Genomic DNA, 15,313 nt, shown 5'->3' on the forward strand with positions numbered 1-15,313 from the left:
CCTTTGGTGAGACTCATCAAGAAAAAAAGAAGAATCAAATCAACAAAATTGGAAATGAAATTGGAACACTTTCAAACTTATTTTACGAAGCCACCATCACCCTGATACCAAAACCAGACAAAGACAACACAAAAAAAGAAAACTACAGGCCAATATCACTGACGAACACAGATGCAAAAATCTTCAACAAAATTTTAGCACACAGAATTCAACAACACATTAAAAAGCTCATACACAGAGATCAAGTTGAGTTTATTCCAGGGGTGCAAGGATTCTTCAATATACGCAAATCAATCAATGTGATACACCATATTAACAAATTGAAAGATAAAAACCATATGATAATCTCAATAGATGCAGAAAAAACCTTTGACAAAATTCAGCACCCATTTATGACTAAAACTCTTCAAAAAATGGGCATATAAGGAACCTACCTCAACATCGTAAAGTCCATATATAATAAGCCTACAGAAAACATTATCCTCAATGGTGAAAACTGAAAGCATTCCCCCTAAGGTCAGGAACAAGACAAGGGTGTCCACTTTCCTCACCATTATTCAACACAGTTCTGGAAGTCCTAGCTACAGCAATCAGAGAAGAAAAAGAAATAAAAGGAATCCAGATCAGAAAAGAAGAAGTAAAGCTCTCACTGTTTGCAGATGCCATGATACTGTACATAGAAAACCCTAAAGATAGTGTCAGAAAATTACTACAGCTAATCAGTGAATTTAGCAAAGTTGCAGGAAACAAAAATCAATACACAGAAACCACTTGTATTTCTATATACTAACAATGAAAAATCAGAAGGAGAAATTAAGGAATCAATCAATGGTTGTTCACCATTGCAACAAAAAGAATTAAATATCTAGAAATAAACTTACCTAAGGAGACAAAAGAACTGTACACAGAACATTATAAGACACGAAAAAGAAATCAAAGATGACATTAACAGATGGAGAGATATTCCATCTTCCTGGGTAGGAAGAATCAATATTGTGAAAATGACTATATTACTAAACACAGTCTACAGATTCAATGTGATCCCTATCAAATTACCAATGATATTTTTCACAGATGTAGAACAAAAAATTTCACAATTCATATGGAAACACAAAAGACCCCTAATCGTCAAAGCAGTCTTGAGAAAGAAGAATGGAGCTGGAGGAATCAACCTTCCTGACTTCAGATTATACTACAAAGCTACAATCATCAAGACAGTATGGTACTGGCACAAAAACAGAAATATAGACCAACGGAATAAGACAGAAAGCCCAGAAATAAACCCAGGCACCTATGGGTATCTTATTTTTTACCTTATTTTTGACAAAGGAGGCAAGAAAATACAATGGGGCAAAGACAGCCTCTTCAATAAATGGTGTTGGGAAAACTGGACAAGTACATGTAAAAGAATGAAAATAGAACACTTTGTAACACTATATACAAAGATAAACTCTATTAAAGACCTAAATCTAAGACCAGAAAGTATAAAAACTCTTAGAGGAAAACATAGGCAGAACACCTGATGACATAAATCAAAGCAAGATCCTCTATGACCCACCTCCTAGAGTAATGGAAATAAAAACAAAAGTAAATAAGTGGGACCTGATTAAACTGAAAAGCTTTTGCACAGCATGAGTGACCGAGTGAAAGTTACTCAGTCGTGTCCAACTCTGCGACCCCGTAGACTGTACAGTCCATGGAATTCTCCAGGCCAGAACACTGGAGTGGGTAGCCTTTCCCTTCTCCAGGGGATCTTCCCAACCCAGGGATCGAACCCAGGTCTCCCACATTGCAGGCGGATTCTTTACCAGCTGAGCTATCAGGGAATGCCAGCATAGGAAACTATAAGCAAGGTGAAAAAACAACCCTCAGAATGGGAGAAAATAATAGCAAATGAAACAACTGACAAAGGATTAGTTTCCAAAATATACAAGCAGCTCATACAACTCAATGCCAGAAAAACGAACAACCCAATCACAAAATGGGAAAAAGACCTAAATAGACATTTGTCAAAAAAAGACATACAGATGGCTGACAAACACATGAAAAGATACTCAACATCACTCATTATTAGAGAAATGCCACTCAAAACTACAATGAGATATCACTCACACCAGTCAGAATGGCCATCATCAAAGAGTCTACAAACAATAAATGCTGGAGAGGGTGTGGAGAAAAGGGAACACTCTTGCACTGTTGGTGGGAATGGAAATTAATACAGACACTATGGAAGACGGTACGGAGATTCCTTAAAAAACTAGGAATAAAACCACCATATGACCCAGCAATCCCACTCCTAGGCTTATACCCTGAGGAAACCAAAATTGAAAAAGACACATGTTCATTTTTCACTGACCAACTATTTACAATAGCTAGAACATGGAAGCAACCTAGATGTCCATCGACAGATGAATGGAAAAAGAAGTGGTGGTGTGTACACACAATGGAATGTTACTCAGCCACAAAAAGGAACGCCTTTGAGTCAGTTCTGATGAGGTGGATGAACCTAGAACAGAGTGAAGTCAGAAAGAGAAAGATAAATACCATATTCAAATGCACATATGCAGAATCTAGAAAAATGGTCCTGAAGAATTTACTTACAGGGCAGGAGTGGAGAAACAGACACAGAGAAGAGACTTATGGACACGGAGGGGAGGGTGAGAGGTAAGGAGAGAGTAACATGGAAACTTACACTGCCACATGTAAAATAAACAGCCAACAGGAATTTGCTGTATGGCTCAGGAAGCTCAGACAGGGGCTCTATATCAACCTAGAGGGGTGGGGTGAGGAGGGAGATGGGAGGGAGGTTCAAAAGGGAGGGGATACATGTATGCCTATGGCTAATTCATACTGAGGTTTGACAGAAAACAACAAAATTCTGTAAAGCAATTATCCTTCAATAAAAAAATAAATAAAAAAGAAATCAGAAAGACCTAGGTTTGAGTTCTAGCTTTGCCACTTAACAGATCTGTCACTTTAGTCAAGTTCAAACCTAATACTCCTCAACTGCAAAATGGGATAATGATAGAACCCAACTTTTCAGGTTAAGAAGCAAAGAGAAAAACGAGAGTAAAGAGTTGGCCCAGTGCTTGGTACATGTAACTCTGTAAAAGCACTGGCTGTGCAGCCACAGGGTGGGTCACTTAGGAAGCCTCAGTCTTCTCTTTTGCAAAATGGACACACTAAGAACCACCATGCAGGGTTATTTTGGGATTAGACACCTAATGGTGGCAGTGGGTTAGTTGCTAAGTTGTGTCTGGCTCTTGCGACCCCATGGACTGTAGCCCACCAGGCTTTTCCTCCATGGGATTCTCCAGTCAAGAATACTGAAGTGGGTTGCCATTTCCTTCTCCAGGGGATCTTCCTGACCCAGGGATTGAACCCAGGTCTCCTGCATTGCAGGAAGATTCTTTACCAAGTGAGCTCTGAGGGAAGCCCTAGATACCTAACAGTTAAGCAATAAATTGTGTTTATTAATGTTATTTTGATATTGTTACAGCATGCCATCTCCCACCAGGCTCTCTGATCCTACTCTCCTTCAGTAAATTTTTTGAGAAGCCCTCCTCAATTTCCTACACCTATGTACAGGATCTACACCAAATTCCCCCATATACTCTACCTCAAGTTGCAGCACTTACACAGCTGCTATTTTACGTTAATTTGAGTGAAATTTTTGATGTTTCCTCTATATTACAGAGAATATCTCTCACTATCTGTTCTCTCCTGCTTCTGTAGTCCTTGAACCCTGATTATGGACAGATACAATATCATCCAGAAAAAGGACCACGCTTCCCAGACTCCCTTGCAGTAAGGTGGGGGCCATGTGACCAAGTTCTGGACCACAGGATGTGAGCTGAAGGAAAATATTCCGCTTCTACATTACAATCTGAAAGCTGAGGGGCATGCTCAACCTTTTCCCCGTTCTACGGACTAAAATGTATACATAGGGGTGGTGAGCCCTCTTGGGCAATGTAAATAAAGGCATCTTAGGAGCAGCAAAGCAACAAGCCTTGTCTCTAATACAATGGAGTCACATCCAGGTGCTACATGAGAGAGAAATAACTTTCTATCTTGTTTACGCTATTTTAGTTTTAGGCCCTTATTATGGCAGTAAATCTACCCTAACTTATTATCCTCCATTACACGATAAACTCTACGAAAGCAGAAACCATGCCCCTTTGGGCTGACCATTGCACTCTCAATACCCAGCCACACTGACAACAGTACAGACTGAAAGGATTTTGATAAATTAATAAAGTCGAGTTTTGAACTTTGGAGCTCTACAGAATAAATGTAGTAATTCTGAGATAATAAAAATACTCATAATTCCCTTAAGTTCTCTTTTTCAAGTTAAATTTTAAATAAAATCTATAATCTAGGAAAGTTTTAATTAACTATATTGTACACCTGAAACATAATACAGTAACTCAACTATAACTCAATTTTTAAAGTTTTTAATTTATTTAAATATTTAAATTGTAAAATCCAGACGTTAAAAATAAATGATTATTTGAGCGATGTTACCTATCAACAGTTTTATAAAACACTTTAAGCACCAGAATTCACTCCATTAGGTAGAAGTTGCTTACTGAAACTGTCAGTTAAGTTACTGAATCAAAGGGCATTATATATTATCACTAGTTATGACTAGCCAGTTATTTATTAACAGTCTGTTGTAACAGATAATCTAACTTATACCTCCTCACAGAGACTCTAAAGGAAAAGTACTTATTGGATTTTAAGCTTGTTACAAAGTAACCAATAAATGAAATTAATTTCAATATAATCATTTAAAAGATCATATATAAGTAAAATAATCCTAATAATTTTTCTACCAATATGGTAAATGTGTTAAGTAAAAATGCTGTATAATTTTAAATTCAGATTTCTACAACTTTTTCCAGCTTTTGCTGATGTAAAAGATTAGTGGTTCAAGACTAATTTGTGTAAGATTGTAAAGAATGAAAAGGAAAAAAGATAAATACCTACATGATCTTTGCCATACCAACGTTTATTAATCATTATTAAAAATAGGATTTGCACTACTATTGATTCCTTTAGGAATAAGTTTCTAGTTTCTCATACAATGAAGTACTTCTTTTTTAACAGTATTAAAGTGTCAGTGGAAAATCTCAATCTTAATTCCTTGTTCTCCAGAGACCACTTAATAAATTCTTCCTTAGGTAGCAGAAGTGTATATCATACATCAGAAGAGAGTCAGTGTTTATTGATCATTTAAAATGTAATTAAGGTTAAAAATTAAACATAAGAACTATAATGAAATAAAACATTTAAATTTATTTTTAAGAGTCCAATGGCTACCTTAAGAAAAACATAACTTTTTTGCTGTTTTTTGGGAGGGCTAGGGGAACTTATGTGTACTTTTTTTGCTTCAAAGCCAGGAGAAAGCTAACATGATTTTTTTTTTAAACAGCGTTTGCATATCTTTTTCAAATAGACTTATAATAAGACACGTAGACCGATCATAATCAGCAGATATTCTTAATCAAAAACATTTAAATTTGCATGAATTTCTAACATTATGAGTCATCTACAGTTACCATCCAAAACAAAAAAATAGTTAATGTTAATACCTACTCTGAGGCCAAATCATAGTTAATATAGTACACCTTAACCAAAACCATCTTAAAAGATTTTATAAATGAACCTAATAGAGCTTAGTTGCACAAGCCCATATTCCTTTTATTACTAACTTCCTAGTTGACATTGCTAAATCAAAAATAAATACTAGAACTACACTTTTTCTCTCTGCTAAAAATAAAGAAATGATACTTATGTTTCCAGACCAGGTTTTGCCAGTAATTAGTTGTTGGACCTGGAACTGGAATTAAGTCTCTCTAGGCTTTAGCTTCCTCACTGATGAAGATGTAAGAATAGTTCCCAAAATTTGTCAGCTCAAAAATTCTCATGCTAGTTTTATCCGAATTTTCTTGAAGTTTATCTCAGAACTCAATTTTTACTGTAAAAATTACTTCACTTGATATTCAGAATCAACTGTAATGTAAAAGAATATATAAGCAACAGAAAATTCCCAAACTGCCACTTTTCTCAGTTTTTAATTGAGTAATATTATGAAATATACAGACATAAACTGAAACTCCCTCCTTTTCAGAAGTTTCCTCTGAGGAGTGCTATTAAGAAATGAAAGTCAAAAGTACCAGTAACAAGAAAAAGGAGGAGAAACACTGAACCTACATGTTACATGGGCTGGATTCGTTTAACTCTTTTAATGACCGAATGACGAAAGATATACAAGTAGATATAAGCAGAAAAACCTGAGTCTGAAATTTACCTCGATGAGTAATGCAACCATCTTTTTCCCATCAGCTCCTGGATTGGCAAGTTTGTTAAATTCCAAATCAAAATAAAGCTTGCACACAGCATTTTCAGGAATGACTTCATAGCAGTGTAAGAGATTTCTTCTGAATTGAATAAGTCAAGATTGTTAGGCTTATATCTCATTCTTTTTAATTCATAGAAGCTGCTCTTGTATCTCAAGATAGCATATTAACTGTGATTTAATGACATATGACATAGTGAAGACAAGATAAAATGAACAACTGTTGACCCCAAGTTTATGGATCACAGTATCAAGAGTTTCCATCAAACAAGATATAATAATCACAATCTGTAACACTACTTAATGAAAATACAGTCTTACTTCATACTGTTATTTATTCACAGATGACTCTGATATCAGACATCACTTTTACATTTGCTTTTGACACTACCATGAAGCAAATTTTGTTTGAGAAGAGAACTTCTCAAACTGGGATCCCGGGATCACATATACTTGGAAGTCCATAAAATTTTTAAGGAAAATTTTTAACTTTCACATTTTCATTAAGAATATTTTAAAAACCGCTTACATACATTCTGAATCATCTGACTTAAAGGAGCTTTCAGTGTTCACATCTGCAATTTCATTCTCACTGGTACCAAGAGGGGTATGACTTTAAGAAGGGAAAGGTAAAACAGAAGAAGCAATAAAAAATAATGTGCCCACTCTCCTCTCAGAGTTTGGCCCTGGCCTTAAATGTTAAGAATGCTCAGGGGAGAAAAAGGTGTGAAGTTAGCCAGAGGAAGATATATATACAGATTTATCTATTTGCAGAGATCTTTACAACAGGTGCCAGAAATGGAAAAAATTGACAGAATTCATGGCTCTGTCCAGGTGACAAAACTGAAAGGCATCCATAAATCAAAATTAACTAAAAATAAAGGTGTCATTTGAGGAATTTGAAAAAAGATGTATGACTTTAATATGGGTTATTAAGAACAGATGCTGAATCGATTGATAAACTGATTAGTGATATTATATGCCAATAAAACATTTATACTAATTTGAACAAAAAAAGTGATGGGGGAATTGCATCATCACGTGGTACAGGAATTCAAACACACACAATTTTTCTCTCCTAGCACCTGCTGAGATTCAGTGTTGCTTATGACAAGGAAACTTCAGAATTCAATTCTAATAGTAAAGAAGTAACTAACTGGTGATTGAGAACTATGAAAGCCCAGGCAGCCTGATTTAACTTCACAAGCATTTCCAGATGAAGGAAATGTAACTTCAACCTGCTGTCTTTTAAAAGCTACTTACCGGGATTTATAGTAAAACCAAAGTTGAGCATAGGTTGTTACAAGGTAAATACGCTGTCCATCACCCACTTTGCATTCCAAAGCAAATACATGAACTTCCTTTATAAAATCAAAAATATCAAAAATTAGTAAAAATGCAAATTCAAAATCAACTATAGCTATTAAATGTTCATATAGAATTTTACCATTCAAATTTTCAAAAACTGGAACATTTGCATTATTAAAAATAAGAAAATTACTAAATCAATGCCAGTCAAAATCTAGTTATTTGTTTTTACTTATATTTAGTCACTCAGGTAATACATGTTTAAGGCGCAAACAATTAGAACATCCAGACTAAAAAGAAAAAAAAAAATTTTGTAATCATTTGACTTCCTATTGTAATTTTACTTAACAATTTATGTAATTTTTAAAACTACCTGAACACTACTATAATTTGGGCTAAAATTAATTCCCTAGAACATAAAAAAACATATGGGAACCACTTAAAAAATATATTTGTATGTTAATCTCAAAAGCTTAAGTTTTAAAATGCTTAACTTTAACAAGTTACTAGGTAAAGAAGGTCCTCCTCCCTAAAAACTTTTAGCATATTTTTATATATCATCAATGAGTGGAATCACAATATATTTCATTTATACTGGATTTATGCTGGATACATGCATCTTTTCATTATATTTCTTTATATTCCCAACAGTGCCCAATAAACAAACGACATGTGATATACAGCTGCTTGTTTATTTCTGAGTACCATCCCCTTTGTAAGGCCAGCATGTAGCAAGCACTTCCTCCCACTTTCCTAATGTGTTGGAAATTATGAGAAATCCACTCTACTACTCCAAAACACAAAGTGGACAGAAGAAAGAGAAAAACATGGGTGTTCTGGTAGGATAATTTAAGTCCTAGGGCTCATCAATGCTAAGCTATGACATCTGAGACATTTTCATTTGCTGTTGTTCAAATTCAAATCTCTGATCCCTAATTTCATCCTTAAAATCCCACACACCACTCACTCTCTTTGCTGATATTTCTGTGGGTATTATTTTAGTTTTACTCTTAAATTCATATTATTATTTTTCAGTCCACGAAAAATAATTTTTCCTCTAAGCATAGCTTCATTTGCATGTCATTACAAAGTTTTTAAACTATTTGGCACCAGATATGTCACCCTTTTTCATTATTAATATAAAGTAAATGGTTAATGACTCATAGGGATATTTTTTCCTAAATAGTATAAAAAGACTGCAATTAAACTCTTCTGGTAAAATATGTGGCCTGAAATGAAGAGAGACAACAGAGTCTTTTTGGGAAATCTTAAATTATAGCAGCCCTAAAGAAAAAGATGAGTACAATTACCTCTTTACAGCTTTTAACAAAATTGAAAGCCTGAGTCTGCCGATGAAACAGTCTCCAAACGGAAGGTGGTTCTTCTGGCTTGGACAATCTCGGTCTGTACACGGAGGACAACGGTTTCCTCTCATAATGGGATGCTCGATCTTCAATCTGCTTCAGTTTTGCTTCCCATTTCCTCTTCATTGGATCAGGAGTATGGGAAGACCAAATCCTGTCCCGTGTACGACTTCTATCAGTTACAGCTAAAACAAACAAGGACGTCAATTTCCGTGTTTAGACTATATTTTGTCTTGTAAAGCTTCAACACTCAGTTCTGCTTATTTCTCTGTCTGCTTCACAGCGTGTTTTGCATGAAGTTTTAATGTGAAACAAGGACAGGACTGGATATCAGAAACCTTTAGATCCTGCCTCTTTCATCTGACAGTGCTACAGTTCTGAACTGTTAATAAAGTTTACGGGCTTCCCTGCTGGCTCAGATGGTAAAGAATTCACCTGCAATGCAGGAGACCTGAAGTTCCCTAAACTGTAATCAGCTGCAGAAAGAGAAGCAACATGATCTTTAGGTAGTTATCTTGAGGACACATGCAATATGAAAATGTTTCTCAAATTACAGTACTTCATGTAAGTATGTGGGGTTTGTTTTTTTTTTTTTGCATCACTATGGCTTTTACTATAACCATTTTGTTACATCAAGTGCCACCTACCTGGCCCAGATGGTGGGTGGCATTCCTGTGCTATTATTACCTAGTGCAGAATTCATTTCTAAGGCACCACGGTACAATTCTTAGCTCCCGCTTCCTTTTTGGCCCACTGTTCTTTTCTCCTCAAACAGCTATTAGTTGGGAGGATAACCCAGTGTATGAATGAGAAATTACAATATTGGCTAGTTTTGGTTTGGGATGTATGGTAATCATAAGCATAATTTTAAAAAAGACCCTATGGGACTTTAGCCCACCAGGCTCCTCTGTTCATGGAATTCTCCAGGCAAGAATACTGAAGTTGGTAGGCTCCTTCTCCAGGGGATATTCCCGACCCAGGGCTCAAACCCAGGTCCTCTGTACTGCAGGCAGATTCTTTATCATCTGAGCCACCAGGGAAGCCCAAAATCCATCTTCGTCTTTGTTAATTTAATAACTGTATTTTCATGATTAGTAAATTGAAATGACTGCATTTTAACCCATTTACTAATGACATATGTTTTTGTTTGAATACAAAGCTTCCATGTTAGCCATACCAAGGTAAGGGAGTCAGGCAATACTTTCCCAATTTGGGATGGATTATGGTTTACTTACAAAGGAAAAAGGATTTTCAGAAGAGGGGAAAAGCTGACAGTGTAGAGAAAAAAACAGGGACAAATTCTCTGGCATTCCTCCCATCAAGAGCTGTCATCTAAGACCACACCCGTATAGACTCTGGCCTTGGCCATGTGACTGGTTTTGGCCAAGGTCACATCGACAAATGGGAAGCAAGTAGAGGTTTTAATAAGTGCTTTTGCATGGGATTTGGCGATCCTGGAGTCTTGCTCTGAGAACCTCAAGCTATAGCTCAAGCCTCACAGAGTTTTTTCCTGGTACCAAGGTACTCCAGCTGTTAGCCAGTACCACTAACTATCAGATATGGGAGTTAAGCCATCTTAAATCATCAACTGAACTCAATGCTTGAGTAAGCCTAAGTGAGTTCAGGTGAGAGATCCAAAGAACTGCCCAAAGAATTGTTTTTAAAGCCAGAAAGCTTTGGCCTAGTTTTTACAGAAAAATAGAAATAACTAATAGTTTCCTTCTTCACTAGTTTCAACTATGTTGTAATTTATGTGTGCACAAAACAGATATATTAGTTTCTCTTAAGTGACACAGTATCATATACTAAAGCATTTGAAGGCAAAATCCCCATGTTCCTTTGGCAACACATATCTAGGACTTTGTTTATTATGTTGATAAATGTACTCTTGAATGCTAGCAGAAAACTTTACAAGGACATAAACTCACAAGCAAATGACATATTTTCTGGAAGGAAAAACAGAATCGCCCTAGAAGATTAAGAGAGGGTGGGAATATTATGACACTGTCAGGAAAAAAAAAAAGGCATGTTATCCATAGATTTCAAATTTGACTCAGACTAAGAAATTTCATTTTCTGAATTAGATTCAATCCACATGAAAATTATAAACCAAGAAACAGAATTTTCATGACAGATAAAATTTCATGATAGATATGCCTAGGAAAGGAATACAATTTCATTGAAGAGATGGGGTGATTTTTAATACAACTGTGTTAATTTTTCAATGTAAGTGATACTGCTCCTTATTGCTAGATAGATTCTGAGTATGAATTTAATCTGCTTCACACACGGATAAAAGTCACCTCCATTTAGACAGCTAGGAGACAACTAGTCTCCTAGCTGAGAACTGACTTTATGAAACTAACCTTTAATAAAGTCCACCAATTACATAATGAAGAAAATACAGAATCCAATCAGATATGGACTGACTGCTAAGTCACTTCAGTCGTGTCCGACTCTGTGCGACCCCACAGACAGAAGCCCACCAGGCTCCCCCATCCCTGGGACTCTCCAGACAAGAACACTGGAGTGGGTTGCCATTTCCTTCTCCAATGTGTGAAAGTGAAAAGCGAAAGTGAAGTCGCTCAGTCGCGTCCGACCCTCAGCGACCCCATGGACTGCAGCCCACCAGGCTCCTCCATCCATGGGATTCTCCAGGCAATAGTACTGGAGTGGCTTGCCATTGCCTTCTCCATATCTAACAAATAACTGCCTAGAAATAACCATGTGGATGTTCACACAGTATCAGGAAAAATTTTTTCTGGTTTTGTAAAAATGTTAGGATGACCACAGAAGTATATATGAAAGTCAGGGTCACAATAGAAAACCAATTTAACACTTACGAGACTGAGGACACGACTGAAGTGACTTAGCAGCAGCAGACTGAGGAAACTGTACATGTTAATAGAAAAAGAGAGAGAAGTTCAAAATACGTTATGCCCTCCTGTTCTTTTAAAATTGTAACAGCTGGGTTGAAAGACAACTGGAGCTTCGACTATTCAAGCAGCAGGGGTGAACGACAAAAGCAGAGGAAGCAGAGAACAGGAAAGCATCTGGCATTCTGGTTTTGGACTCATATTCCTTATCCCTACACCCTGGGAAAATACATCACCACGTAAGAAGTGCTTTTAACTGGGGAAACTATTATTATTGTACGTATGTAATTAAACATGAAAACCCCTTTTCACACAGGGACCATAACTATTTTTGTAACAATTTCCAAGCCCCAAAGAAAAATATTTGTTGTATTTTAAAACAGCAGGCTTAAGAACTCTTTCAATTCCTAGATTTGCACAGGAAAGGTTGTTTAACCATTTTGGATACCGATTTTATAACTAAGGTAGTCAGGCTGGAAAAAGGCTGGCTGAGTGTTTTCAGAGTAACTGCAGTGAGAGAGGGCAGTGAGAATGGGGGTGTAGAGATGACTCAGAAAACCAACCTAAGTAGCCTTGGTTTCCCTAGGATTATGGCTGGACTTGCTCATCTGTTGACCCTGTACCACCTGGACAGTCGGTACATGCTTCATGATTACTGGCTTCCATGCTAGTGGGAAAGAATCTGCCTGCATTGCAGGAGAAGAGGGTTGGATCCCTGGGTCAGGAAGATCCCCTGGAGAAGGGCATGACAATGCACTCCAGTATTCTTGCCTGGAAAATCCATGGACAGAGGAGTCTGGTGGGCTAGCCTGAGGGACCGTAGAGAGTCTGACACAACTGAACACACACACACCCACACCAGAAGAGCTGAGGCCTGCCTTCCAAGGTTCTCTCCAGCCCAGTTCTCCTAGTTTTTGTCTAATCACAAGTCAATTTCTATTCCCCAACTACAACTTCTCCCTCTGTCCTGAGAATAGTTTCAACAGTATTTTGTGTTTTCTGACATATATGTTCCAGTTCTAATATTTAGTAATGTTCTAGTACTTGGCAATATTTTCTTAATATCATTCCTTTCAGGGTCTCTTGTAATACATTTATACTATTTCTCCCACTGCTATAGTATTCATAATAAAGTAGGTGACTAAAACTTCATTTATAGTAATTCAGCTTATTTCCCAGATGAAATATACTCTCTACATAATTAAGTATACTAATTGACTTTTTCTTTTCTCCCCCTTCCTTCAATCGTTTTGTCTATGCTTGAACAGAGTAACTCAAATTTAATTTCCCAAAAGTCTCCTGTAAGGAAGCAAACATTCAATGGCACACTGTTTTTTTCTGACTCTTTAACCTTTCTACCCTGCTCACAGGATTTCCCAACCAACCAGCCTAATTCTGCCAGACTAATCACCCTTAAAACCATTTTCAGTAGCCAAGACATGGAAGTAACCTGAATGTCCATCAACAGAGGAATGGATAAAGACATGCAGTACACACATACAAGGAAATATTATTCAGCCATAAAAAAGAGTGAAATAAGGCCATTTACAGCAACAGGGATGAATCTAGAGATTATCAAACTAAATGAAGTCAGACACAGAAAGACAAATATCCTACCATATCACTCATATGTGGAATCTAAGTTTTTTTAAAACATGATACAAATGAACTTATTTACAAAACAGATATTGCAATTATGGTTACAAAGGGGAAATGTGGCAGAAGTGGGAGGAATAAATCAGGAGTTTGGGATTAACACATATACACATTACTATATAGATGACAGAAAACCAACAAGGACCTTCTGAGTAGCACAGGGAACTCTATTCAATATTCTGTGACAACTTAGAAATAAAAAAAATCTGACAAAGAATGATATATGCATAACTGAATCACTCTTGCTGTACACCTGAAACTAATTATCACTGTACCTCAACTATACTCCAATTTAAAAAATATTTTAAAGACTATTTACATAACTTTTCCTAGGGACACTCATTAATGACTCAGAGCATCACTTAACACATACTCAAGTTTACCTCAGTAAGTCCAAACTCTTCAAAATCTGGTCCTAAACCATTGCCCATTTGATGTCTTGTTATTCAGCCTTCTCTCCAAATGAACCATAATGACCACTGCCTGCAAGATCCGGCTCACTCCTGCACATTTCCCCCACCTGGAGCGCTGCCCACCTTCCCCCGAAGTCTTTCCCTTGGAGGCCCCGATCAAGTTCTGACACCTGGGAGACACCTTTATAAAAAGAAATTTCAAAACTGAGAAGACATTGCCAACTGTTTTCCTCTAAAGTTTCTCTAAACTAAGTAAATTAGTGTAATTTACACAAAACTCACTCCTACTGCTTTAACTGGAGCATCATTTTGATACGAAAGTTTAGCACAGGGAGCGACCTGAGCCTCACTATGGGGTGATGGGACTGGTTAAAAAAAGCTAGTCCACGAGTTACCTCTTACAAATAACTGCATGCCAACCACTGTTCAGGTTGGGATTAGGTCCTGTCTTCAGTTTTATGCAGCAAGAAAGGGACTGCCAAAGACTGGTCTTCTCTCAATCTGGGAGACATAAAGGCTTTTTTCCTAGGATCTGAGTTGCATAACCCTTACCGAGAGCAAACCAACCTTTTAAAGCCCAGGTGCGAACTGTTATTCCTACCTCCAGGGGTTGTTGAAAGGGCATTACCACAATGTAAGAGCACAGATAAGCACTGAAGGAATGGTAGCCATACACAGAAATCAGAAGTAAACAAAATATCGCCCTGATCGATACGCAAGTAAACCTGGTGGCTCAGACGGTAAAGAATCCGCCTGCAATGAGGGAGACCTGGGTTCGATCCCTGGCTCGGGAAGATCCCCTTGAGGAGGGCATGGCAACCCGCTCCAGTATTCCTGCCTGGAGAATCCCGTGGACGATGAGCCTGGCGGGCTGGCGGGGGAAGGGGCGGTGAGAAAGGGCGGGAAGAGACGGTTCACCCTCCCGGAAGGCCCGCGGGTAACGTCTCGCTCTCTGCGCCGGGATCCGGCCTCCGTTTACCTCCAAAACCTTCGCGGGGGGCGGAACCCGTGGCTCCTCTGCGGCTGGCTGGACACGAGCTCTGCCTCCGGGGCGGGACGGAACCTTCAAACCGAGCGCGGGAACTGGGCCGGAGCCGGAAGTGGGGGAGCGCGCGAGCCTCTGAGGAGGCGGTCTTCTAGCGCAGAACTGGGACCACAAATAAGCGGCAGCCGGGAACCGCTTGCGCAGCGTCGCGGGGACGCGGGAGCTCCCCCGACCCGTGAGGGGGCGGAGTCGCCGGGCGGGGCGCGGTCTGCGAGGGGCGGGGCCTTGAGGGGCGGGGCTCGCGGGCGGGCGGGGCGAGGGGAGGGGCGAGTCGGGGTCTGATGGACGTG

At 38.2% G+C, this 15,313-nt stretch overlaps 1 protein-coding gene across 6 annotated transcripts in view; it reads right to left on the minus strand.

The window, feature by feature from the left end:
* Window positions 1-15,168, minus strand: part of PRIMPOL (primase and DNA directed polymerase) — a 46,183-nt gene extending 31,015 nt beyond the window's left edge. For 3 of the 6 annotated variants that reach the window (XM_088832715.1, XM_088832714.1, XM_055416398.2), the window contains exons 1-4: window positions 14,958-15,168; window positions 8,980-9,218; window positions 7,625-7,722; window positions 6,314-6,443 (exon numbers count right to left, since the gene is read on the minus strand). In XM_088832715.1, coding sequence (XP_088688841.1) covers window positions 6,314-6,443; window positions 7,625-7,722; window positions 8,980-9,159 — 408 coding nt within the window. In that variant the 5' untranslated portion in view covers window positions 9,160-9,218; window positions 14,958-15,168. Of the gene's footprint in view, window positions 1-6,313; window positions 6,444-7,624; window positions 7,723-8,979; window positions 9,219-9,680; window positions 10,844-11,876; window positions 11,926-13,948; window positions 14,160-14,957 lie in introns of those variants that run through there. The other 3 variants (XM_055416397.2, XM_088832713.1, XM_055416399.2) reach the window with 3 other exon arrangements.
* Window positions 15,169-15,313: the final 145 nt, after the last annotated feature.

This window comes from Moschus berezovskii, chromosome 26 (genome assembly GCF_049115385.1).
Source record: "Moschus berezovskii isolate FMDL1 chromosome 26, NW_MosBer_1.0, whole genome shotgun sequence".
Classification (NCBI taxonomy): Eukaryota; Metazoa; Chordata; class Mammalia; order Artiodactyla; family Moschidae; genus Moschus; species Moschus berezovskii.